The sequence below is a fragment of the Anopheles funestus genome, chromosome X (assembly GCF_943734845.2).
Source record: "Anopheles funestus chromosome X, idAnoFuneDA-416_04, whole genome shotgun sequence".
Taxonomy (NCBI): domain Eukaryota; kingdom Metazoa; phylum Arthropoda; class Insecta; order Diptera; family Culicidae; genus Anopheles; species Anopheles funestus.
Window position 1 is genome coordinate 9,990,326 of NC_064597.1, and position 27,998 is coordinate 10,018,323.

The 27,998-nt window shown below is 44.8% G+C and overlaps 1 protein-coding gene across 4 annotated transcripts in view; it reads right to left on the reverse strand.

Annotated features, from left to right (window-relative positions):
* Positions 1 to 23,369, reverse strand: part of LOC125765944 (uncharacterized) — a 36,663-nt gene extending 13,294 nt beyond the window's left edge. For 2 of the 4 annotated variants that reach the window (XM_049431503.1, XM_049431495.1), the window contains exon 1: positions 1,162 to 4,058. In XM_049431503.1, coding sequence (XP_049287460.1) covers positions 1,162 to 1,164 — 3 coding nt within the window. In that variant the 5' untranslated portion in view covers positions 1,165 to 4,058. Of the gene's footprint in view, positions 1 to 1,161; positions 4,060 to 21,263; positions 21,978 to 23,128 lie in introns of those variants that run through there. The other 2 variants (XM_049431512.1, XM_049431521.1) reach the window with 2 other exon arrangements.
* Positions 23,370 to 27,998: the final 4,629 nt, after the last annotated feature.

A 27,998-nucleotide genomic window follows, 5' to 3' on the forward strand; every position in this document is an offset into this window, starting at 1 on the left:
CCAGACGCAAGTGCTCTGAAGCTGGTTCTCAATCCAAGTATCCATCGCGCACGGTACCGCTATAAACCGTCTCGATAGATACACGCGCTTGTTATGAGACTTCAGGAAGGAATGTTCGGTTCAGTCGACAGAATTAGCCGTGCTGCTCCAGGAGCTTTCGAGGAAGAGTAGATTCCCTGGAATCTACAAACGCGACGACCCTTGATTCGTCCCAGAAGCCCCATAATAGCCGAAGGACGGACAACATCGCGGGGGAGAGAAAAAAATTAATTCCATTAAAGCACACTCCTCTCCTCCACAAAGCTGTCCATACGAGCAGGATGAAATGTGTAAGTAAGACACACGCAGCAGACATACTAGGCTCCCGCCAGTTCCAGAACACCGTGTGCCCAGGGGAAAAAATCGTTAGAACAGCGAAAGATTGGTCGATTGAATGCGAATAGGGGGAAAACTCCGCTTTGTACATAGAAAACCACAGCTTGCATTCGACAACAGTGTATTAGAGGTTGTGGGACCAGTTGCCTCCGCACAGATAACATAAAAGTGGAGGAAACGTTTTACAAGATAGAAACTCTCAGAAGCAGGATATTTGACGGGCGAAGAAAAAAAACTGCAAACGATAGAGAGTAAAAATGAATCATCGTCACGCAATGATCTCCTTCTCCCCATCGCTCACGCACAGTATAACCCCTCTTATATACATATATACACATATATACGTATACATGCATGTGTGGCTATAACTTCCGGTCGCGGACATGCTGTCTCCCCGGGACTCCCCGGTCCATATGTCGATTCGGATTCGGAGCACATTCACATCAATGTGTGCGTGGACACAAAAAGGGAGGATTTCAGCTATATTGAGGTTTGCTTTTTTAGGTCCGGTCTCTCCGAACGGGAACGTTGGACGTTTCTCTCCTCCACATGGATATCATTACCCGAAAACAGAAAGGGAAAGCGTGTTAAGCTGGTGATGAAAAAAAACCGCATCGGATCCCATTTTCCCGAGCGCTCTTTTGCTAGTACTTCGTCAACCTCATTTCCCGGGGATCTTTCTAAGTTTCTAAGAAGGGGGAAGCCATTCAGGATGCGCTCTAGCGCGCTACACATACGTTTGCAACACAAGACCCCTGGTCCCTGTAAACCTTGCTTACTACCCACCATTCAGGTTACACACGGTAGCTTTATTCTTGGTGGGTGTTTTTTCTGGTATCCCCATGTATTTGATAGTAGTCGCCCGACCGTCACGTCGTCCCTTATATACACATATCGGTGGATGATGTACTACTGCCAAAGGACGGTTTGAGGAGGCATGGCTTAAAATCCTGCCGGTGTGAATGGATGTATTGATTGAAGTAACATAGTCTGCATGGAAGGATGTCCTCCAGTCTGTTGTTAAGCTCCCAAATCTTCATATTGCACAAGTTGCGGGTGAAGCCAGTCCATAAAGAAAAACGCACCGATGGACGGCAAAGTCTATTGCACAAAAGATGGCACTCACCAAAACGCACTAATGTTTTGCCATGAATTACTGGACGTCAGAAACAATCAGAGGATACCAATACTAATGATGCTAGACGACACTTTTGTAAGGTTTCTTCTTCACGTTTAGAAAAACTTTAAAAGCCGACTTATATTAGAGATTTTTTTTACTTTAAACCCATCATAGATGTGTTAAATCACACCGGACCAAAATCGTTACATACATAGGAGGAGTCTTTCGCACGCAGGAACACGGGAACTTATGTTTTATCAGCACAGAACAGAACTTATAGACGAATCACACAACACACCACTCTTTAGCACAGGCACACAATCAATCACACCGCTGCAAGAACTATGGTATAGTAGTATAGGGAATCAATCCAAGCACAAAAATATCACACAGCTCTGCACCGTTCCCTTAAACGCTTGTGTTAAAGCGACCGGCCAGGACACCAATAGGCGCGGTGTAAGCTGCTTAAGAGCTGCCGTGCATTCCCGCCGTACGCACGCACGTACACACGTTCTTTCGTCTGAAGCTCGACTCCCAGACTGAACCGAGGTCGAAGGCGACCGGAGCTGCTGAGACCGCCTGACGGATGTACACCTTTTTTTCCCAGCAGCAGTAGCGGCAGCAGCAGCAGCAGTAAACACTTGCGTGTCGGAGAGCGTACCCAAGAGAGGGAGAGAGCAAAACTCAGCAAAGGGAGAGATCATAGCCGGAGCGATCTCGTTCGACGTATCCTGAGCGCAGCAGCACCCCCGAGTCGATGAAAAAGAGAGAACACACAACTGCGCACCATCCGCAACACACAACTCCCTCGCACCGTACTGCTGGAGGGTTGTTTCTTTCTTTCTTTTTGGGGGGGTTGCCGGGGGAGGGTGTGGGGTGAGTTCAAAAGGGATCCGCTTGATACGGTCTCTCCGCGTTCAGGTCGTTTCGGTGTCCATACACACATCTGGTTTTTTGTTCCTGGCTAGTTCTGGTGAGAGTAATTCTTTGCGATCTATCTCTAAAGCTTGGGTGCGGCACCACTGCTATAAGTATATAAACGTACATAAACACATATACGCAATAGCGGCTGAAACAAACCAGGGGGCCCACAGTTTGCAAGGAAAGATGTCCTCACGGGCTCCATACTTTCAACCAATAAGGTTCCTCTCCTATCTATCTCTTGAATCTTTCCCAGCGTCCCTACACCGTTTTTGTCTCTCTTTGCGTGCGCTCTCTCTCATGCACGGTGTGCTGTCTCGCTCCCGCAGCGGTACAGCGGGTCACCGGTCGGTCACACACGATTGGCTGCTGCTGCTGCTGCCGCTGGTCTCGGCTTGCGCATCAAGGCATTCCAAAAAACCAAAACGACGACCCGGATTCGCTCGTTTCGAGATGAAGCGCACACACACACAAACCGAACGGTATGCGTGCGTATGCGAGGAGTCGCACCCCTTACCTGCGTATGCCAAGTGCTCGTGGAATGGGGTGTACTCCCCAAAAACGGTAGCTGAATGTATCATGCGTATTTTGGATTAGTTTTAGCAAAAGTTTCATCTACCCATGTAATACACAAAACAAAATCCCTCGTGTGCTGCACAAATACGCATGAAATCATCAATCATCCAGACCTAACAAATATGGCGATGGACAAGATGGAGATGACCGTGAGAGGAGTTGAAAGAGAAAGGTATATATATAGAAGGTGAGCGCCTCCACCGTACTAACTGTAAAGGAGCTGGATGTAAAGGGTGTAGGCTCCACAGCGAGATTCTAAGCAGCTGCGGCATAGCTTAATACTATGCAGATAGAGATGTATGGGAGTCATCACCACTACTCCAAAACCATCCAAAACAAAGCATCCCTTTTTTTCCGTGGTCTTGCGCATATGTATCAACCGTCAAAAAAAGAATAAAGTGGTGCCCAACATACACTTCTTCATGGCGGAGGGGGGGGGGGATGTTTTGCTCTGCCATTCCAACAAGAGACGCAGCTTTTAATTCCCCGTTTTCTCTCGCTTATCTGCTACACGCTTCGATCTATACCACGCTAAAGGAGCAAGCATAACAACGGTTTTTCCTGTTTTCCTGTATTGCCTGTAGCTAATTCACCACAAACAGCCACATTCATACAGGCAAGCGGCACAGAGATATGGAGAAACCTGGAATATCCCGCGCGTAAGTTGATCTAAAGAAAAAAGCAGATGAGGACGAATGAAAGCGAAAGAAAAGAAAGAAAAAAACAGAGGAAAGGCAAGATAGAGCGAGACGCAAAGCGTGTGTGTGTGTGTCGCAAGAAAAGGGATGGTGGAGCAGGTTAGTGGTTGGGTGGAGTTGCATGGGAGCAAAAGAAAATGAGGTATAAAAATCACCCAACCGTAACGTGGCACGACACATCACGAAAGGAAGGACGCCCCCGGGTTGTGTGCTGTCGGTTATTTTCCATTTTTAAACAATTGTTTCCAAAAGGGTTGAAATGGAGTGGAAGAAAGAAAAAACAAGCGGAAACAGAGCGAAAGGGAGATAAAAGCTAAAGTATGAATATTAGTAGGAGGATAGAAAAAGAGAGCATCACAACAGATTGAAAGGAGGCAGGATTCGATCGAACAAAACTGCCATAGGGAAGGGGGGGGGGGGGGGGGGGGGGGGGAGAGGGAATGGGGGAACGGGGAGTGGGGAGCTTTACCCTACAGCAATCATCCCCCGTTATGCTTTACCTCGTCTGTATTCTCTTCTCCACTCTCCTCCCCTCGCCAAACCCCCATTTCTTGCAGGTGGCAGTTGGGCCCTCTCTTTTCTCTTTCGCTTCTCTATATCTCTCGTTCTCGCTCTCGTATGTAATGTGCTTTAACGCTTTTTCTGCTAACAACGGCCGGGACACGTTGCGCTACGAAAGAGGCGAAATCTTATTGATTCGTTACCAAGGAAACTGGCCGGGACCACCACAGAAAACCGAAATCCCTGTTTAACTCTGCGTCTCTCCAGAGCGTTTGAAGGAAAGGAAGTTGAAGGGAGAGGAGGGGGGGGGAGAAGAGGGGAAGAGGCAGTTAAGGGAGTACAGGAAACAGGAAAGGAAGGGGGAAGGGAGCTGTTTTGCCCTTCCTCCTTTGTGGAATCTATGTGTGCGTGTCGTTGATTCCTTCATCTTGGCAGCTCAATATACCTTTTTCCCCGATTTGGTGTCCTCGGGGAGACAACGGCCTCATTTGCATACATCAATCACCCATACACAGACGAACTCGGCACCAGGAAAGGGAAGTTTTCGTATCAACGAATATCCAATACCATTATACCTCTAAGATTAGATAAATTAAACTTTTTGGTTCTGTGGAGATGAGCGTCTAATTCTTGGAAAATATTCGTTGTACGCAAAACTCAAGTCCCAAGAAGTGGTGTTAGGTCCTTGGAGTCAAGGAGATAGCCTATTGCAATATGAGTCATCGGCTCAGTTTGTGGAGCTGACACACACCCAAAGATCACACACTCGAGAGGAAACCTTGAGAGCTGCGTTGATAGCCCACTACGCCCCTGGATCCCCATACACTTCCTCTTCTTTTTGAGCGTCTGAGGTGTTTTTTTTTTGCCAAGTTCGTCACACATCGAAACGTGCGGCTGGCTACGATTTTATATGCGCCTATCCGCCACTTCCTTCCTTTCGCGTTATTGTGCGCTTCCTTCGAAAGGCGGAACGACATTTTCACGCGATGCCGAAGGTCGTCCGATGAAGGTGTAGCAGATGATCGCAACCGAAAGATCGAGCAATGATCAAGAGGATGGGAAAGGCATCGAAATTTGGTCAGGTGATTATATCAAGGTGGACATGACATCTCTCTCGCTCTCTCGTTCACTCTCAAGCGTTGCCTGTTGTTCACTCAAATATATCCGTGCGATCTTCAAAACGAAGTTTTGTGACATTCATTTTGCACAATGAAGGATTTGGACATTCAGATATCATTATTTATGGCAAGTGTAAGGAAAGAGCTATATCTCTCTGTCTTGAGAATAGAGGTAACAGTCAAAATTTCTTAGGTTATGGCTAAAATTTGCATTGTTTTTCGCCATATTCTTCGTTACTTTTTTTTTGAGTGTGTACTTAAATAATTCCTGAGAAGTCTGAGAGGAAGGACGATATTAGAAGGAGGGAAACCAAATAGCCTAGCTTCATAAAATATCGACATTCAATCGTACCCGGGGTCTCTTCTCATAAATTTTGATTGCTCCATGTAGCGCGCGCGTTTGCTTCTTTTTTTTTTGTTTTTAGAATGGCAATTCGAAGACAAATCTTTTCTCCTCCCAACCATTCCAAAACCCCCCAATCCCCAGGCCTATTCTAGCACACACCAAACTCGGAAATCAACATCAATTTTTCCCTCCCCCCAAGTGTTTGATGTTTTTCTCGTTTGATTTTGCTGTGCTTGTGCCATTTCGCAACGGTTCAAGTCCTGCGCAAAACCGTAGATATCTCTCCCGCTCTCGTAAAATGGCGGATTTTACTCCACACCATACACTTCCCTTCCTTAGATTTTCCTACTCTTCTACCCCCCCTACACACACACACACACAGATAAAAATCCTGTCTTATTCATCATCATCCCCCATAGATTTGTTGTCCTGTTTCGGCACAAAAAGGATGTTATTGCCTCTGTTGGTGTTGTTTGCCCTCTCTGTTTCCCATATTCGGTATAGATATTTTTAATGGATTTTTTATTATTGTACTCCTGTAGAAGATTTCATCATCATCGCATGGTGTGTGTGTGTTGGTTGGTAGAGTTTTGCTTTTTTTATTACATTATTATCGGCTGACCCTCGTAGCATCCACCGTCGTATAATAAACACTCGCTCTCGTGAAGTTTTGGGCAACGTGAAGGTGGCTCTCGGGGATCTGAACTCATTCACAACCTTGATGTATATAGCAGCAGAGTTGCTAACCAGCGTAATCGGGCAAGAATTGTGAATAAGAGCACGTCTTGCTTAACGTCAATGTATTCGTTCGCCCAACTTTGTACTTTATGCATTAAACATTAATAGCGCTATAAAGCGAATGTCCTTCTCGGGCAGATGGACAGACCCAGATAAGATAGTTCTATACAGATACATTTATTCACCCTGTATCGATCCACCTTTCTGGTGGATGTCGGGGCGGAGACGTACTAACGCTCTCTCTTTGCGCGCCATCTTTTATCCTGTGGCCCTTGACAGTATTCACGTCAGCAAAACACAATTATGGACGAACTACTTGTATACCCCTTGAGAGAAAAACCCCCCCGGTTGCTTCGTTTCTTTGACGGGGTTTTTTTGTTGCAGCCTAATCAAATTATGCGATTAGTTCTTCACCACCCACGCTATCTTGCCTTCGGTGCTGCGCTTCGGGTCCGGACTCTTCTCATACAAGGTAAGATGAACCATGCACATTGAGAGTTACCCACAAAAAAAAGCCCGTACGTACTATAGAGCTGGGGATATTGATTTTAGATCCCGTGGTGGGACACATTCTCTCTGCTGGCAGTAAAGTAAAAAAAAGCACACCAGAAGGCGTACCAGAAATGGGGGAGAAGAGTATATTACCAGTTACAAACGTTCGTATCTCAACCTACCCAAGGGGCACACTCGGATGGTGGAGAGCAGGGATACAGGGAAGCCTAAAATAAATAAAACAGTCACATATCATGCACGCGACTCGTGTGCAATAGTATGACTGTAGTATGTGTGCGAGCAGATGGAGATTTCACGTTTTTACAACCTCTACTTCCTCTACCCTTATATCAGGTGATTTATATCTGGTGGGTCTAGTTTTATACATCTTCACAGTTCTACCCAACAAAGGAGAACTCTCTGTTGTTAGGTTCTTTAAAACGTTCACTTAAGGAGCAACAGAAGGCACAAACAATTGGTGTCTCAATTTTACTTGCCAGGTCTCGTGAGATATACCAATCCTGTTGGCGATGTCCAACTTTCGGTAGAACTCCTCAACAAAGAACTCTCCTCCAGAGGTCATTCTTGAGTGACACAAAAGACAAAACTTGGATACTGGTGTTGAGGCCGATAGATCATTCAATCTCACCTTCGATTATCTGTCCTCCTTTATTTATTCTCCCCAAGAATTAGATAACTTCAGCATTGCGTCATTTCCTTCCCCCAACAAAAAAAAATTCGACAAAACGCTTTCGCATTAGTCCTTCAGATTAGCATCGGATAAGATCCTCTATATACCTTGGTGAATGTTACGAAATCTTGTTGTATAAGGGTGTCCACAACACCAGTAGCATATACCTGTGCCAGGATTTCATGAGGACTCCCTTTACCCCGAGAGACGATCAATAAGTGTGTGCAATGTATGTATCTGTATGTGCTACTGAGTTAGATGGGCTGTAGTACGGTTAGTTTGGTTCTGTAGCCATTTCTGAAGGGACGCGCGAGCGAATGAGATTTCCCGGAAAATTACTTTCACAGAACAAAGAAACCAAAACGCAAAGACTTCCGCGCTTGGTTTGATCCTGGATACTGGGGAACTACACCCTAACAAAATGAGGACTCTCGTAAGGCTGCAGGAAAAATAAAAGAGAGAGAGAGAGAAAGAGAGAGAGAAAGAATTGAGGAGGAGGAGAAGGAGAAGAGCTTCATTTCCGGTCGTTGATTGGCGTGTGGCAGTGTCTCCTTCCATACCTGCTCTGCCCTTCTTCACCTTCGTCATTATATCTCGAAGTTTAGAGATGCAAAAGAGGACTGTTCTGTCTGTGTGGTAGCAGCAGCAACCAGCAGGTGCGCGACAGGAAACAGGAAAGTGAACAGAAAACAAGATGGCGTCACGAAACGGCAATCTGCTCATAACGCACACAGGCAAAAAGCAAAACCCTGATGTCTAACGCCCTCTTGCTTCAATCGCACCCTCGCGCAAGCAAAAATCAACGGGCGCTCCCCACTAGCTGTTTATGCTAGACAGAAGGGGGATAAACATTGCATCCCTATAGGTTTGCCAAACAATTCACATACTAGCAACATCGGACAAACAATGTCGGTGAATAGTCTCCGGACCCCTTCGGAAAACAGATCTCCCTTTTGCTGCGTTTTTTTGTTACAAACCAAGCGCACTATAGCTACACGATACTATGGATCTGTATCCTGCCTCCTGATGTTGCTCTTCCCGGTTTCCGCTTCATCTATAATTCACCCCATACACCTCCATCAAATCCGAGAGTTGGGTCGGGTTCGCGTGTGTAGGTGACTCATGAGTTATCCCCTTGGTCTACACATCATTTTACCTTCTTTTTTACCCTGCAATCTTCCACCAACGAATCGGAGTTTCCTGTTTTTTTTTTTTGTAGTATTTCCTTGTGCAGCTGGTGGGAAACCGAACTCACCACACCAAAAAACCCGGAAACCCTGAACACACGGTTTTGTTCTCCCTGCGCGTTCACTACCACACATTCAAGCTGCATACCATAATCTTCCCCACCCGGCCGGCCACTTCCTTCGTCCACCTGCCCCCTCCTATCCCACTCTGCTGCTGGCAGTGCAGTACCGTAGGATGGAAAGTTCAGATGAAAAAGCAGCCCGAAGAGACCCGGAGAGAGAAATCGATTCTACCTTCCAACCACCCCCCCCCCCCCCTTCAAAGCCACCTCTCACCTATCCTACCACCTTCCTCCTGCTCTTAGCTAACGAACTTGACCCAACGGGGGGAAAGGGAATGGAAGCGAATGGTAAGGGGACACCTACTCAACCTCCGAACGTTGCCAGGCAGCGACATCAGCGTTCACAAATAATGGCTGCCGCAGGATGAAGGAACCATACCGACCCGACCCACCACCACCCTACCCTCCCCACAAAACGAGAAGCACACCAAAAGCACGATGTGTGTGTGTGAGTGCAAGAGCACGATTTGCTGCTTTCCATTCTTGACATAACTCTTCTTATAGCCTGACAGTCTTCCCCCACTCCACAGCATAACGAATGAAGAAGAGAAGAAAAAAACGGTAAAAAATACTGGTTTGGACTACCACCCAAGAAATGCGAGGAATTTCCTCCAAAGCCGAGAATTTATATCCCTGCCGCGTTCCTTTTTTTTTGCTCTTCTGTCTCATTCTATCTCCCTGCAATAGCTTTCTGCATCCAATAATGTGTAGTTCTCTTCTTCCCTTTTCCCCCCAGGCACATCCACCCACACACACACACACTCATTCATCCCCGCGCACCTGCAAAAACTCAACGTCTACCATCGCCACAAATTCTCGAGGCCTTCCTGCCCGGGCCGAGTGGTATACACTACTATGCACAATAACCCCCCAACATTCGACCAGCACCGGAATCCTTGGTGATGCGCTGTGTTGATGTTGGGGTGAGGTGGTCCCCTTTTCATGGAAAGGTTTTCAGGGTGGTAGTATAGCTTACCGAAACAGCATTATAGCATCCCCTACAGCAGAATAGTAGATGGTTTAAAATTATAGAAACATAAAAAGGGATTTACGCGTCTTTCTGATTTGAATGTTTTTTGTTGTTGTTGTGACAGCTGTCAAATGCATATATTAACCAAAACGGGAACTAGAAAGTTATTGGTTGGATATTAGTAGTTTGTCAAAAAAAAACAGTTGTATCCAAAAATGAAAATTTTCCTACCAAAATGGCATTAGACGACAACCTTTTCTGACGACATCCTCTGTGGGGAAAGTAGATTTGTTTTCAAAGACCGATAAGCTGCTTTTAGCTAATGAAATCACGAAATTGATTTTGAAATGCGTAACCATCTTCGGCTAGTGTTCGGAAGCTCTGCTTACCCTCAGCTTTGTGCACAAGCAGGAATCAATAGCTGGTGGACGAATATGACCAAACAGGCGTATAGGAAAGAAGACGCCACTTCTCCAGAATATCCACCCAACCGCTTGGGAGATATTGAGTTGATTTCACAGGTGGGACAGAAGATGAAGGTAGAACAGTGACAGAGAAATGTGTTTGCCTGGGTTGCTACTTCCTTTCCTCCCCCATTTGCCCGACAAACGTACAACTATCTTTCCATCTTCTGCACGTCACAATTCTCCCCCCCCCCCATAACATTCCTCCCCTCAAAGCCAGCACATTCCCTACACACCAGCAAAAAAAAGGCAGCTCCGGAAAAGGCTCGGTGTGCGCAGGTCATTAAAAAAGAGCGCATCATCATTCCGGGGAGTCCGGGACGAGCGTCATATCGTGTTGGGTTGTTCTCTGCTCTGCTCCAACGCCAGAGAATAGGGGTTGATGATGGTGAAGAAATCGCTTTTCGCAAAGCCTCTCCCGGCAGAGTTGTATGGTTTTTTTTCTGGCAGAGAGCTCTAGAAAACATTGTGCTACTGTACCACACACAAAGCATCACCATAAGTACGGATCGATAACACCAGCAGCCCGTGTATGTGGTACAAAAGCAGGCAGCGCCACCGAAAAACTAAATGCCCGAAAGAACGAAGAGAGAAAAAAAAGGGGATGAATAAGACACAAAGCGCAAAAGTAATTGACTACGGTTTCGCCCACAACAATCAACGGCGCCCCGAAAGGTGGCAATCGTAATGAATCATGATAAATCTTTTAATGCGAAAGGAGCAAAAACCAACCGAAGGCATTAAACCATCAGTCATTCTAGCATGGAAAGAGGGCGTTGCTCTAAGCGCAGCGTCCGCCATCATCTCTGGAGAGGCGGCCATCTTTTATCGTCGCTGTCCATCTTCCCCGCCGCCGCCAGGGAGACCTGGTGTACCTATAGGGATGCGCTGCGCTGAGATTGGTTCATCGATCTCAATGAAAACACAACACGTCTTCTCGTTTTCCCATGCCACACTCAATATCCACCTGCATATGACACACGCTTTTATCGATCGACGCATAGGGGGAGAATAATGTTCTGGAGATTCTTTTATTTCCAAGAGGAGAACTCCCCATCTCCCCCAGTGCTGCCGTTGGGCTCCGCTTTACAAAATCGTAGCAAGAGATGGAAGCTACAGCAAATCGATCGGCGCGCAGAAACAGGTTTTTCGGTCGCCGAGACTTTCTCTCCTTGTCTCGAACACAAAACACGCATTTCAGCCTCTTTTGTATGGCTTTTGTACCTCTCATCTAGCATACATACACTACAAACGCAGCAGCAGAGCAGAGAAACCATAGGAATAACGTCCTGATTTGACAGCCCTGCACCGTGGATAGGAGGCGGGCTTGAAGCACAGGAATCAAAATGGCGGATATGTATGTTTCGGCTTATCCGAAATCCTTACTGCAACATCTTCATAACATCGAGAGAAGAAAAATACATTCCATTTTTTATTTTTGTATTATGACAACACATCACCACATTAGGAGTTACCCCCCTTCGCCGCTATATGTCTGTACGTAGCGATAATTTAGTCGTGCCCACACATTAGCACATCCAGAGAGCCGTTAAATGAGTGCGACACGGGGAATAGGTGTAGCAGGAGGGGTTTTTTAACACCTTCCCCATCATCCTATGAATGGTATGGAAATCAAGCACCTAACCAAAAAAAACAACGTGGCGTCAAAACATTATCACATCAACATCGTTGCGCGAGGCAGGTACTCTCGGTCGGTACATCAGGAGAGAGGTGGGTGTACTAGCGCAAAGGTAACGATGCGCGAAATGATGTACCCTCAATGTTTTTGGTGGAGGATTTAACACCGTTTGGGGGGTTTATCCCCCCACCCGGGGGCTTGGAACAACGGGAAGGTGTTGGACCTTTGTTTCTTTTTCTTTTCTTTATTATCATTGACACGAGCTAGTCGCGTCAACACGCTGATGGCGGGTGTACGCTTCAGTGTACTGTGCATTACCGCGGCGAATCGATTATATATTTTTGTACTTTCTGTCTCCATTTCTGCTACGGCCCCAACCAACAAAGAAAAAACACATTACTTTCATAATCTTCGGTACAGAAAGATGCATGCTCCAAGTGCGCTACATAAGCTATAGAGCTATTTTGCAACATCCACAATTGGGATTGACTCGTCGATAATATGTCTAGAAGTTCCATACATTGAAGTAGCCTAATGCATCTTTCCAAACCTTATTGATGATATAAAGTCATCTAGATGTCCTTCAGGAAAATTGATGTTTTTTGAAAAAGAATTGTGACAGTTACCCATCTGATGTCGAATATCTGATGGGGTTCCCCAACAATTCTGAAACTCTACCTCTCTTTTACATATTCTATCCATCGATTCACGCGGATGTTAAATATCCAAAGATCTCTGGATTCCCCATAAGACATTGTCACTCCTACCCTTATTCCCCCGTCATTCGACTCCTACAGAAAGAAGAAATTACCAGCCGGGAGGATAATACGCTGCACCTGTCCATATTGTTGTGTCTGGCAATGGTTGATGCCACTCCGAGTGCGGACTATTGTTCTCTGCTTAATCGCGAACAAGCGTTCAAAACGAGCAAAGCAACACACGGAGTTGACAGGTGTACGCACATGCCGCTGTATATGTGTGTGTGTGTTATGCTGCAGACAGTTCCGGGACCTACAAGACCGGGACCAACAAACGTAAGCTGCAACGATTCTCGATATGGAAATGAAACAATCGTCTTGAAGACACCGTGTTACCGAGTCATCGCATACTGATATATAGTTGCATACCGAAGGGACAGGGTTAATCATGGGAATAAGTTTGGTAACGAACTTTCTCCCCTAAAATGGTGTGCCGAAGTGTGTCGGTGGCAGGACATAAACGAGACGTATAAAAAGGCACAATATCTCCTCTTAGAACGTTTTAGCTTTAGAGTGTATAGTCATCCCCTGCAGCAGCAGAAGCAGCAGCAGTAGCAGCAGCTGAACCTGAACGGAGCCCTCTTGGAAGAAGAACACCACCGCACGGAGAAGAATAAAGTTGTACCGAACAAAGAGATGAGCGAGAAAAAAACTATATATACAAAATACCACCAACAAAATTGATGTAGCTCGAGCGAACCCAGCAGCAGATCAATTCCCCCCTCATTCATCCCCTGTGCTCTTTCCGAGCTGGAACTTCTTAGTTTGAAGATTCACCTCTTGAATGCGTTAATTTCCAGAGTCAGAGTCATCAGCCAACCGTGTCGCCTCTTCTTTGCTTCTACGTGTTTTTTTTCTTCTCTCCTCCTTCAACTCTTTGCCTTCCTCTGTACGGGAGATCAGAAGATTCACTCTAAAAGGTCTCGGTCTCTTAGAGTATGTGTATATGTTACTGAGGCGGCTGAAGAAGGCGGTAGAGACACATGTGCAGACACAACGGAGCAATCAGAGACAAGATTATTGTCTGATCTTCAGCAGCATGATTATCGTTCTCGTCTTCTTCTCCATCTGCTCTCTCGAGACAATCAAACACACACACACTTACTACACATCCAGCTTAACTTCCTCTTTATCTACGCTTAATAGCTTCTACCAGCCCCCCAATCAAAAACGCAACGGCCATCTCGAGAGAACCACAACCACCTTTTACGTTGAGTTCCGCTTTTGTTCGCTGCTTCTGCCGTGCTTCAGAGGCAAACGATCCTGATCATTGTCCGGGACGATCAGCACCGTGTGCACGGCGCGTCTTCTAAAGCTTAGCCGAGATGAAACACTGGGAAAGTCTCTGGGGGCCTACTACTACACCCCCTTCGAGTTCCTACGGGAGCGAAGCATCCACCGAGACGGGACACGTTTGACTGATGGAGTTACACATACAGCCACATGCACGAGAAGAAGACGCGAACGGAAAACTCAGTCAACCGAAGCGCGTGTGTGTGCGCTGCTGCTGCTGCCACCGCCATCTTCCTTTGGAAAAGGAGAAGAAAAGCCTACTGAAAACAAAAATATACAGAGAGGCAGGGGAAGACGAGAGTGGGCGATGCCATGTCCAAAAACCGGGAGAACAGATTCCAACCAAGCTCCAAAAAGCGGGTAAACGGATCAGGGTAGTTAAAGAACTACAGAAAGCAACAAAAAAGAAAATCGAACCAAAAATCATCAACAATTGCCATTCAACAAATCAGATTCTGGCGGAGGATGTGGGGATGGGGGGGTGTGATGGGTATACGTGATGAGAATTGCGAAACATAAAATTTAAATTCAGAGGAAAAAAACACACACACACACAAACGATGTTCTTAAAAGCAACAGAATGAAGATGGTGATCGAAACAAAAAAAAAATGAAGTAATATTTTTCTTATGTTGTTACCTTCTCCAATTTTTTGCACTTGATTTTGTTTCTTCTAAAACACCTTAATTAAATTCTTTTCTTTCGATTACGATTTTCGTTTTCATTTCCAATACTTTACATCAGTTACATACCATTTGTTTCATTTCCCTTTGCTGGTTTTTTTTCTGTTTTCTATTCCCTTTTTCTTTTCCCCCCCCTGCTTGTGTGTTTTCATTTCATTTTCATTGGTGCATTTTGTTTTCATTTTCATCCTCATCCTTCGGTATTTTCAGTTTCAGTTTCATTCTCGCTTTTCCACACCCGTCGTGGAAAATATGCATCATATTTTCCCTACCCCCCGCTATTTTCTCTGGGGTGGCTTTTCCAGCTGAATGCCCATTTACATCGTTTTCCATCGAGTGAAGGTGTGCAAAAAAAAACAACACAACAAAGACACACTCCTAGACAAAGTGTGCGCGAAAGAAGCGGGTAAGAGGGGAGCAGGGAATGGGGTTTTGCAGCCAACATTAATGTAACAGCCATCTACCCACCCCACCCCCTTACCGGTTCCTGAATTTTCACTCAATTACGTTCGTCGCCTGCTCACACCATAACTAGTTCTTTTTTTTGCCGGTATTTTTTTTTTTTTTGCTCCACTACCACTACCGCCAGGTTTGGTATAAGAGAGCATCCCTCCCTCGCCGGCATCTCCTCCACCAGCTCCAAAATATGCTCGTGAAGGCTCCAGAGCGCGCCCTTTTCGTTCGCGTAACTAGGGCCAAGGAGTTTGAGGGCTCGCAGTAAGAAACCACTGGACCGTGGACCCCGTCCGTCCACGGGATGATGGGTCTCTCTCTTTCTCTCTCTCTCCCTTCGGCAGTGCTCCTGTCACAAAAGCATAGATCTCGTAGGTGAAGCAACAGGAAGGAAGGGTGCAGATGATCGAGTAGCCACAATAAACTGCCTGCCCGAGGAGATGTGTCAAGAACACAGGCAGCAGACACACAAGCCAACCTCAACGGCCACCATTCTTTCGATTTCCTTTTTTTTTTGGTTTTTGGATAACTCTTAGGGAAATGTTTCCTAATTTTGTGCCGTTTGCTCTCCACTCACAAAACAAAGGTGAAGGTCTCTCTTCACTAAAAAAAGGTAAAAAACTCTTACTGTAATTTTTTGGTTATATTCAATAAGGGAATATCTGAATGAATCAGTCAACTAGGAACTCCATTACTCTCGTTTCAAAATCGATTTTAATTTGCAACGAATAATGCCTACAAACGTTGTACGAACGCCCCTAGAACGAAGCATCGGGTTTTTTTGCATCCGCCAAATTGCGAAGAGTGTGGCGATGTGGAAAAGCGTGGAGACCCTATAGCGACCACGGGACGCAACGGGGTACAGGCGAAATAAACAACAAACATACAAAACCTTAAAGTAACGATCCAAACGACAACAGTGGGTCTCCTGCGTCGACCTGGGAGAATGTACATCTCCCGCGAGGAAGAGGAATAAAATAAATTTCCATCATTATTATTAATCACCCGCTTTACGCATCGCGGGAGCAGCCGTTGAGCTGAACGAAAACTACAACCACACACACACACACACATATACGAAGAAGGTTGGCTTCTTTGTCGGTTTGAGCTTTTCGCTTATTCGTTTAACGGGCTATGTCCAATGGTGAAGATACATCTCTCAAGGTGAGTGAACAAGGCACAACTTTATTTCTAGATGGGGAAGAACTTAAAGGCCAGATAAGGGGGAAAACGGGAAGAGGCCAGATGTTTGGAGCGCCGGTTTTGCACACGCATACCAGGCAAGACGCGATATCATCAGCATTGCCAACAAATTTCAGCAATATTAAATAAAACTTATTTCAATTTTATTTTTACACTTAAATATATGTTATGCACTGTAGCAAATAAAAATTTTCGTTCTCTTTTTTATGTCCATCTTGTTGCTCATAGTTCAAGCTCGAAGAAACGAAAAATTCTTCTTCAGCATTATCCAAAAAAAAACTGTGAAATTCTCGCCAAAAAACAACATTCGTCAAAATAAAATGATTCCGAAAATCAATCACAGGTACATCGAAAACCAAGCGGCGAGGATAGAAGAAGATCTTATTTTTTGCAAAGACGAATAATCGGAACAATTTTCTTAGTCATCCGCGAGAGAAGCTCATTGGCGTTTTGTCATTGTTTCCCGCCAAAGCTGAGATGGAAGACTTGTCTTGTCGGATAGTAAGTAACGACACACAACACAAGAACTGTAAGAAGCGTTCGAGAATCAGCCGGGGCAAGGAAAAAAATCACGATCAACGCAAATTTGCGCACACCGAAGGCACGTCTCTTTCCTCTTTCATCTGCACACAGCTCTGCACAGGTAGACAAGTACAAAGAGAAGAAATCAATCAACGCCACCGACACTGGTGGAAGCCTTCTTTTCCACACTCGTTTTGGGGGTACGGAAAACAATGTCCAGCAAGCGAAGGATTCAAAAAGCCACGATTACCACCATCGCTCTTCAAAAACGTTAATGCTTAGAGCACTCGAGACGCTTTTGTGTCTTCGGAGCCCTACCCATATCTCGCCGTCCACGACCAATCATCTTGATCTCCCAGCAAGAGAGACTGGATTTGTTTTTTCTTCTTCAAACTGAAAGTGTCTGTGTTCGCATCACGCATTCGTTTGCAGAATAAATATCAATTCCACATTCAGCAACAAACGGTGACCAATGCACGAGAAAAGAATACCCAATCGAAAGAAAATTGTTATGTCTTCGTCGTTAAGTTGTTGAAGAAATCATGTGAGAAGGAAGAGACAAAAAAAAACAAAAAAGACGCACCAAGTGATCCACAAAGAATCTGTTGGAGGATCGTAATCAATTGCTGAGCATCTTGGACATTAACTTTCGGGATAAGTTTCGATAAGTTCATCCCCAGCGGACGACATATTTTCTTAATTTGAAGGGGGGACAACATATGTCAAAATTTTGACAGCTGTCAAACAGAGTCGAGTAATGTAAACAATGTCCAATAGTTTCTCACCTCACTGTTGAACGTTTCTCTGCATGAACGCACCTCTGAAGATGCGGAAATTTGCATCAAATTGTCAAGCTTCACTGGTATAACGTTTCTCAAAATGCATCGAATGTAAGTTTGTAATGGTATCCATTCGATCGCGTTCACTACTTATTACGCGATCTTTCGCTCTCCACGTTGCGCGCGCTACAGTGCCATTGAAAGGCTATGGCTTTTACCTACGATCGATACGATCGATTGGGACGCTGCTGCCAATTTCCAACCATCATCATCATCATCATCTCCCACCAATCCAATTGATTACATATACGAGACGGTCAGTAATTGCGTTCATCTTCCTTTTTCGCATGCAAGTAACGGCCGCCACCGTCGGAGATAAAGGAGGTAGGGAAACTGTGTGCGAGAGAGGTGTGGAAAATAAATGTCACGCAAAGTTGTCAATCGTGAAGAACGTGACCGCCCTCCGCGCGTACATGAATTGCTAGCTTCCCCTAGCTTGTCACCAAACCGCTTTTCGTCCGGCATCCCCCCCCCCTCAACTCCCTACTCCCCAGGTTTTGAAAAGAAAAAAAAACCAAGGTAAGAGCATCAAAATGGGCAATTTAAACTCCGTACCCCTCCCGCCCGCCGCCCAACTTACCACAAAGCAAAATGGGAGGAAGAAAAAGGCTGGAATGAGCGAAGAAGGTGAGCTTCGATTTCCAATGCACGGAACGATAGCAGAAGTTGGAGCCACTCCAGCATTGGGGTGCTTCGTTTATCCCCCATCTTGCTCTACCCCTTTTATCAACATACTTCTCCACCCCCCCCCTTTCACTGTACACAGCAGCCAGCAGCAAATAGTAGAAACCATGTTTACTACCCCAACATCACAACAAGCGCTTATTAAGCGCTGCTTAGCGGTTCCTGGTAAGATTAAACGCTTCTTTTACCCGATTCGCTCTCTCTCTCTCTTTTTTATACTTCTCTCCCTCTCTCTCTCTTCTCTTACTGTCTCTCAGTGCCTAATTGCATGCGTGGAATGTCTTTTCCCCACCCACAGTGTTGATAGAGTGAAACCTCTTTTCGATAATCCTTCGTTTATTTTTAATGCGTTTACTTCATATGCGTTAAAGCACTTATTGGAGGGGGTTTGGCGGGGGGGGGGAGATTTTTTTGTTGTAGCCTATTACGCCGCATTGCGTTGCAAGATGGAGGGGGGGTGGGGGGAGAGATGACACCTTGATTATGCCATTTCGTCGTGTCGCTTGGTTCGATTTGGCTGTGCTGGTCGTGACGCACCGCCAATGAATGATCAATGAAATGTGAAAGATGGACAGATACGGAGGAGAAATCTCTTCTAACCTATATTTTCCGATCGTACTAAACCTTTCCCCCCCCCCCCCCCCCCCCAGTGGGCAAACTTTCTTTCACCCTCTACCGAAACAATATGGTGACAGGCGGAACAAAAAAAACCTAACCTTCCTTTCTATTTGGGCTTTTTTTTAGCGCGGAGGGTTTAAGAATGAAAAAGGGCAAATTTTACGTCGTCATCGAAATATCGATCTACACCGTTTGTGAGGAAGTGAACGCAAAGTGAAAAGACAAGAAACAGGACATCAAGCATAGGAGCTGGGATCTGGACCTACTTCATAATTCGTTTCTTCTAAATTAATACAGAAAGCTATCAGAAATGTGCCCGCCATTATGGCATCAAGAAGTCAATCATGTAAGTAAAACATGTGTCAAACAAGAAGTAATTTCCAGTTGCTTTGACATTTTGCTTCTTTGCTATACAGGCGTCCCCCGAGTTACGACTGTATTTTGGGTCCGAAAAAAGCGCCCAAAGCATTGGCGTAATTCGAAATCGTCGTAAGTCGAGAATATATCGTTTATAACCATACGTAGAAGAGTCGAAAGCTTTATTCATATATTCTAGAGGAAAAAATAATCTAAAAATCATTTTAAATAGTATATTAATTAAGCTTCCCATTATCTATTCCATGTTTCCTTAAAATATGTATCGAGAATTTATAAGTTTTTTCCAACAATTTAATTTTTATATTCAATGAAAACCATGTTTGTTTAACGGTTGCCGGTGAAAATAAAAAAAAAACAGACAATTTGAGCAAAATAGCAACTGTCAACTGTCAACTGTCAAGATCAAAATCTCGAGGATCAGTAATCTCGAGGGGGTCGTAACTCGCGTATAATAAATGCGCATCTCCGGTGAGGTCACACTTCAACGATAATAATATTATTCCCAGAATATTATATCCAACAAAATGGTTTCAGCATGTCCTTGCACACATGTTAATAAGCAGCATAATGTGAAGTGGAGGGGGGTTAAGGAGGGGGGGGAGAGAATAAGCTATACATTAAGCCATTATAGAAAATCACAATAAATGCGAAATCCAAGAAGCCCCAACAAAACGGGGGAATGTTACTTCAATAGGGCTCTTATAGGGAGGGTGCTAGTACCCAAGCAAAAAAAACGCGTGCAAAGAATGGGGGGATGCAGCTTTTGTTCAAATTTCAGTGAATCATACACACATTCACACACGGACAGCGCATAACGAAGTGATGAAGGCGCGCACCAGAGTACCGAGAAAAACGCGACTCCAACATATCGGACGACTCCGCGGCGTCCGGAAAGATGATGGGAGCGAGAGAGAGAACGAACGAGAAAGAAAATTCTCTCCAGGATCTTGGGGATGATGTTCACCACAGTGGCAGAGTTTCCCCCCATTCCGTAACTGCTTTTCACTGACAATAGTTCTAGCATCGGCGACAATCTGCGCATATTCCGCCCCAAAAAAACACATCCCCATTGGGATTAATTTGAGTCCTCCCCCCCACACACACACACAAAAGGGAAAGGAAATCTACTTCGATGGACGATGGATGAGCAGAATAACGTTTGTATGTATATACGTGAGTGTATGTGTGTGCGTAAAAGCAACGAGCATAACACAGCATAGACCCACTACTAAACATACCCTCGCAATTGTTATTGTACGTCGTACGTTCGATTGCTCGAAGAAGCACGTCCGGAGTGAGTCACAACAATCGAATAAAAAATAATTCGAAAAAAAGAACAGTTTAGCAACAATCATGTATTGAAATACCTAGAAAGATTGTAACTAAAGCTATCTATAACACGCTTTAATATTTCTCTCCCTCTCTCTCTCTTTCTCTTTCTTGCTCTCCCTCTGCTTATCGAACACTTACGCCGGGGACCCGCAAATTGTTGGATTGTTAAACGAGACAAAAAGAAAGCAAAAAAACAAATCATACACAAATCCGTCTCATCGCGTCCCCTTTATCGCGAGAATTTCGAGATTTGCACCAAAAAAAAAATTGTTTTAATCCTGAACTCCTCCCACGACGACTTCTTTTGCGCAATTCCTTCCAGGTAATTGTACCCACACATCTCAAGAGCAGGAAGAAATCATGATAACATCTTGCTGCCAGAGGGAAGAAGAGAACAAAACGACAAGTGGTTTCCCCTTCCCCCACCCTTCCTCCTACGTTCTCTTCTAGTTCGGCCTACTTCAAGTGTTTCTTGCTTGGCGAAGAATTTGTTGGAATTTTGTGATCAATTCGGGGATATATATAGTAACATTAGATTCCTACCTTTATTTTTTACACAGCATATGAATCCGCTTGTGTGTTCCGGGGGCATTACCGCATCGGGTTGATTTTTCCCTTTAATTACTTTCACACAATCTCACACACTCACACACACACTGATAGAACACGTTTTAAAATTATATTTAAAGTTTTTGTTTTTTTTTTATTTTAAATTTGACGTTTAGCAAAGTGTCAGTAAGTTTGATTGATGCTGTTTGTGACACTTATGCACTAGGTTTTAATTGCTTGACAGAAAGAATCCACATGCGCGTTTGACGCCTCCACAATACAGCGCAAAAGAGCGCGCGCGCGCGCACGCCCGCACACACATGCACAAATGGCGATGGCGGAAGTTGGCGAATCTTTCAGATGCTTTTTTTCTGAACGCGCGCGCACCTTGCTTAACGTTATTACCACACTATACGTCCGGCTAACAAGGAAAAAAGTGAGCATGAATTAGGGTAAAAAGGGATGCGACCTTCTAAATGATGAACTGGAACCAGTTTTTTAAATTTTTGTTCTTTTATTTTCCTTATTCGCAAACAACACTTTGTTAAGCCACAAACCACACACCACTTGCGTGTGATACAATCGTAATAATAGCACACACACACTTAGCTTTCAATCGAACACTAACTCGTTGTAGTTTTATATCCTTTTTTTTTCTTTTCTTCACTTTTCTACTTTAGGTTGACGTTTTTATTCTTTTTTTTGTATCTAAAACCGAAAAAAAGAAATATAAAGTGAAAAACAAGTATGAAACATTTGTGACAGAACTTGGCGCCTTGGAGTTTCTTATGCGGCGAACCCACCCCATCCGCCTTCACCCCCCCCCCCCCCCTCTCTTTCACCCACCAACACTCACAAGTACACACACACACTTCCGATCGTTGCAGTTGCGCGATGCAACCAACATATCGTTCTAGTGTACACTCTTCTTAATGTTTTGTGATTTCCTATTTCCTTCCATTCACATTCACATTTGATTAGCATTAAATTTAGCAAATAATTTTTAAAAAATTATTAAAGTAAAATACACTTTTCTCCTATAAAGAAAATCACTACAAATTTTTGTTAAGATTCCAAATCGTCCTTTATGCATGCACGAGCCAAATCTAACGTCCGCAGTCAACGCGTTCAACTTCGCCACTGAGCCCACGAAACTGCTCCAAAAAACTAAAACCGCCCCCGGCGTGTGGAAGCCACTTGCGTTGCCAACTCGGTCGGAAGGATCTTTTTTCTTCTTTTCTTTCGTACTAAAAACACATTTTTTTTGGTGCAATTTTTCCGTAGAACTCGGATAACTTGAGGGAAAAAAGCGAGAAGAGTAAAAAAAACGTTGAGTTTGATTGTTGAGGAACGGCTCCACCTTTTTCAGATTTTTTAGTAACGTACAATCACATACACTCCGATACACATAGGATCACAGCAAGTGATCACAGTCGCGTACATTTTTGTTTCTCCTTGATGTTTTTCTCGTAATTTTCTTTCCATTATAGACGTCTCCCCCCCCCACAAGAAGAGGATAAGTTTGTAATGGAAAGAAAAGGAATAAAATATAACAAAAAAAGGTTGATGGCAGTTGTTGACATTGAGGCATGGTGTGAGCGGATGATTGTGAATGGAGCAATATTCCTGGAAACGGCAACGCAGACTACAGCCGGAAACAGTATTTTAGTAGCGCAAGTGTTTTGAAAGCGTCATTAGAATATGCTATATGTAAACACGCACGAAACACATTAATAATGCTGTTTTAAATTTAACACTAATCCTTTTTTCTTACTGTCAATTTTTTTCCCACTTTTTTAAAGTTTTTTTTTTAAACTGTATCACAACACATTAAGATATAATTTTTAATAATTCATTACATCTCGTTTTGTTACACACAAACACACCAAGCCCGCACTTGCACCGAGTTGATCTTACGCTTTTTTTTTTAAATTTTATTTTAGCTGTTTCGGTACACTCTGTGCGCCAAGGACACAAACGATCACACACACCCAAAAATGCAACTTGTTTGGGGCCCGGCGCTTGCACTCGATCCACGACGCTGTAGCCTCGACGACTGACTGCACAGTTATGATGAGCCCGCGGATATGCTGCTTCTAGCGTGTGGTTTGCGCCCTTGCTCACGTGCACGCAGAGTATCTGCGCCTGGGAGAGTCTGCGCGTACGTGCGTTTGCTCGCTCGCACGCACACGGCACGATGTGCCCGTCTCGCTCACCGTTGCGCTGAGAGGGCATCAGGCGAGCGAGAGAGAGAGAGTGCGCACCCTAGCGCACCCTATACGCGCGTATGTTCACGGCTCGATGATTCATTCATCCGCGGCGGGTTCATTCTTCTCGTCTGCACGAGTGAATGGGTTCGAGCAGCGCGCTTCAGGATACAAAACAGCGCGCGGGTTTTGCACGTTTCCATCAATTCGATTGGTATGAAATTTATGGAAAAAATTACAAAAAAATTAAGTTCTCTATTTGATCTCTTGACCAATAAAAACTTTTTTTTTAATTAAATAATCACAAATGCAGGGTTTGCTGCTCTTGCCGTTCCGCCAAAAAATGTTTTCAATTTCAGTAAAGGGTTAATTTATTTAATGATAAATACTTCATGTTACTCAGTGTCCAAAACACTCTTCAGGATAATATGTTTGTTTAAATTCGATTTAAATCTCGTCTCAGAAATCTTGGTAAATTTGTGTGTGAAATCATTGCTCTCTCTCTCTCTCACACACACACTTCTTGGCTTGATCATGATGAGTTCATGCTATTGGTGGCATTTAAATCATTTGTTCAGATACAGTCGAAGAATCGATCATACACTTTTTCTTCTCAAAAGGTATTTACAAAACCGATTTAGACATTATTCATAAAATCCCAGCAAAATGCACCAGAACGGTGCGAGATGCGGAGACAGACAGATGACGGTAGCGACTGGTGTCTCTGCGTACCTGTGACAAAAGGGCTAATTGAGTGGCAAACCAAAGCCCATCAAAGATGCTGACCGTCGACCTCGACTAAGCTAATAGGTCTGTCCATTCAACTGCAAAACAAGGAATAGGATACTATTGAAAAGCATCCTTTTGGACTTGTGGACATGATGGAGTGCGAAAGTGTCTATCTTTGATTCCAATTTATCGACGCCAGCCCATATAAACAGATTGGGCTCTTGTCCAGACGAGAGGTATTGATCCTGTTTTGGGTTGATTCTTCAGCTCCTGATCATCCTCAACAATATACACGCCTGAAAGTTTAATGTAAATGAGACTAGCAAAGAGAGAGAGAGAGAGAATTCCTTGATTGTCAAGATACATTTTTAATTCTCTACTGAAGATAGCGTAAGTCAAAGTATTCGAATACGTTGTTAAATACTCTGGACTTAGAGGAAATAGAATCGTTCTTGGTTTAAGAACCTCAAGGTCCTGGGGCTATCATTTCATTTTAAAATAATAATAAGATTACCGATATCCGATTTTTTATACTACAGAAAAAAGGAATTCATTTGGAAGATTCATTTGGACTGAAGTCCACAAACAGGAGTTATAACTCCTTCGTAACCTAGAAAGCGGAGCTGTAAGGACCTCAAAATGAAAAATCCGCTCGGGACGGGCGGATAATAATTACATCATCACCCACCGGACGTCGACCCTGGTACGGCTAGTGTTGCTTGGAAGGTTCAAGACCCTCGTCTCGAAATACCCTGGCGCCCCCCTTCGTTCCGTGTTGAAGTTTGCTGAAGAAATTGCAACAACTGTATATACCTGGATAGGCACTCGGTTATGACACTTTACGCGCTAGAGACGGAAGGTGCAGACATGGTAAGAATAGAAGATGGAAAGTCTCATCAATTCTAAGCGCATCCGAGAAACCTGTTCTCGGACTCGGAACTCTCCCTCGTGGCAAGACGGCAGGCGCAGTAGAAGATACATTTGGTACGTGATGACATAAAGCTCACTTCCGGCATAATCGCTTTATTCTTAGCAAGCCCATGGTGTAAAGCATTGAAATGAATATTCAATTTCATCATCAGTTTTTTGGATGCAGTTGGTTTGTTTAGAATCCTTCTAAGTAGCAGCACACAACGCAGACGTTCTTAAGCTTATCGACCAAGGACCCAAAGAGAGAGAGATGATACGGACGGTGATGAAAGATAAGAAAGCAAGCATCCTACACAGTACAAAAGGTTTCGAAGTATTGGGCGAAAGAAGCAAAAGAAAGAAACGAAGGTGCGATAAAAATAAAACAGGAACCAACACAGAGACATTAGCATCTGTTTTATCCGGCGGTCAATGATATAGCGACACTTTTTTTTCTCTCTCTCTCTCTTCTGGTCATATATCAACATTCTGCCCCATGCTATCGGAACGTTCCCAGCAGCTTCGAAAAGCTCATGGTCGAGGTTGGATCATATCACCGTCTGTACTGAGACAGCAGGTTCCGTTTTGTTCTGCAACATCCGCCAGTTTTGGGTCTCCCGTAGCATATGGGTGCATCCAATTCCAATTTCGCATTCCACATCCCGTCAACGGTAGAAATGCGTGCCCAGGTCGTCTATATGGAGATACCAGACGACCTGGGTTGATGAGGTCGGTTTATGGGAAAATGTAATCTGACACTAAACAACACACACGCTAACTAACTACCGTTCCCGCAAACGCATCCCGTACTGGGTAGAGAAGGATAGATAATGGAGAGAGAGAGAGAGAGAGAGAGTGAGCGATGCTCCAAAACCGTACTACTGTTGTGGTCATCTTCGTCTCCAGATATCCAGCATGAAGAGGGGGTCTTGTCGGGACATGCGTTTTGTTGCTTTGTTTTGCCGTATTAATTTGATTATTTATGTAGATGTGTGCGTTTGTGTTGTTTTTTTTTTCTTTCAAGCTGCAATTCCATACCGCACACGAGAGGTTCATCTGAAAGATCCCATCATCTTACCTGCGAGTCGTTCGCGTGTTTCATATTTATCTTTTTTTTATGACACAAAACCCCCCGTTTTCGACACCGCGACATTCTGGTATCTGTTCTGGTACGTCTGTCCGCAGTATATCACATTGACACTCGATCATCCGCCCTTTCATCTCTCGGTATCTTTAACACCATCTCGCTCCTACTCTTGATTAAACTCGGCACCATTATCTGCACGGCGGTACGTAATGGTTAACATCGCTTACTTTCTGGACGACACTTTCAACAATTACCCCCCCCTCCTCAGTTCGCTGACACACGTTGCACCGGAGCAGCAGCTCCACAAGCTCCACAGCTGCCGGAGATCTTTCTTGGGATCTGAGAATTTGCCGTCCTCCCCGCCCTGGGGGTCCACCTTCCTCGCATACCCGAAGGTCAGCTAGAGCTGATCTCGCGTATATTAACCGAAACATTGGACATGCTCACATGTGTAGCTTCGTTTACTGCCATTCAACAAGCAGCAGTAGTTTCCGTTTCACCTTTCGCCAAGATACAACAGTCTGCCAACGAGACGCAAAACGATAACAGCACCAGGTTTTTCTGTACTGTACACTTCTCGTTAACGGGGGCTTTCTTTACCCTTTGGAAGGTTTCGTTTTATTACTGTTTTGTTGTCGTTTTGTTTGTGGGTCTAGGATCATGCTGCATTGCATGATGATGTTTTTTTGCGTGACGCTATCCTATCACATTCTTGATTTGTCATCCCTCCGTAACCCATTCCTGGCACCTTACCTCATCTGCTCAGGACTGGATGGACTCCAGCTCTGCATCGTGGACTCTTCGCCAGCGACCCATTCACAGTGGTTCTTACACTTCCAGGAAGTGTTTCGTCCGGCATGCCGTTTGCACATCCAACGGATTTGTAGCAGAGTGCGCGTTGCGTAACACTTACCGTACTACACTGCTAGTCGCTCCACTTCGTGAGAACCGGTCAGGGTTTTTTTTGCCTCGTGACCGAGTCGCCGTTTTATGCGACCTCTGGGTTGGGTCAGTTGGACAAGGGACAAGGCGAAGACAGCGAGACAGCGAGGTGTGTGTGAGCAAGAGGATGCGGGTCTAGGGGTTTTGGGCCAGTTGGGCTCCGAAACCCGACGGCGTATTGGATGCATCCCGATGCCCTATAAGCATCCGGTGTTCTGGCGCGACACCATTTGGCGACTAATTGGGTGTAGTACCTGGACCTGGAGATACCGTTTCAACCCGAATGCCTAGCGGTTTGCGTTGTGTCATTAACGAATGCTGATGAGCAAACAGTGTAATGCAACAGTCGCCTAATGGGAGATAATGGGTGAGAGTCGGTATCGTACCGTTCCCCAGGAAAAGAATGTGCACAACGTACAGAAGATTGCACATAGCCGACTTCTCGATCCGGCAAGCCGTAAAAGATGTATCTACATCCTGTAGACATCTTCAAAAACCTGTGTGCAACCCGGTAATGGTCGCAACCATTCCGTATCCGTACATCCACCCTCGAGCGATCGACTGGCGGGAAACTGACACCGTAACTGATATCCTTAATATCCGTTTCCCCCAAACAGTGCCGTCGGCAGGGTTCACCAGCAAGCAAATGAGCAGACGACGGTGCAGAGAATCTAAAAACAAAGCAGAACAATAAAACAGCTAAAACGGCAGGCAAGGCGACCAACGGGAAGCAAGGTCGGCCCTGACGTTCGAGAGGGCAACGGAACGGAAATCGATCGGACAACCGGTGGCGTTGATCGAATTCGTACGGACGTCCGTCGATGTGTTTGACTCCTGCACACGTGAGCGCAGAGA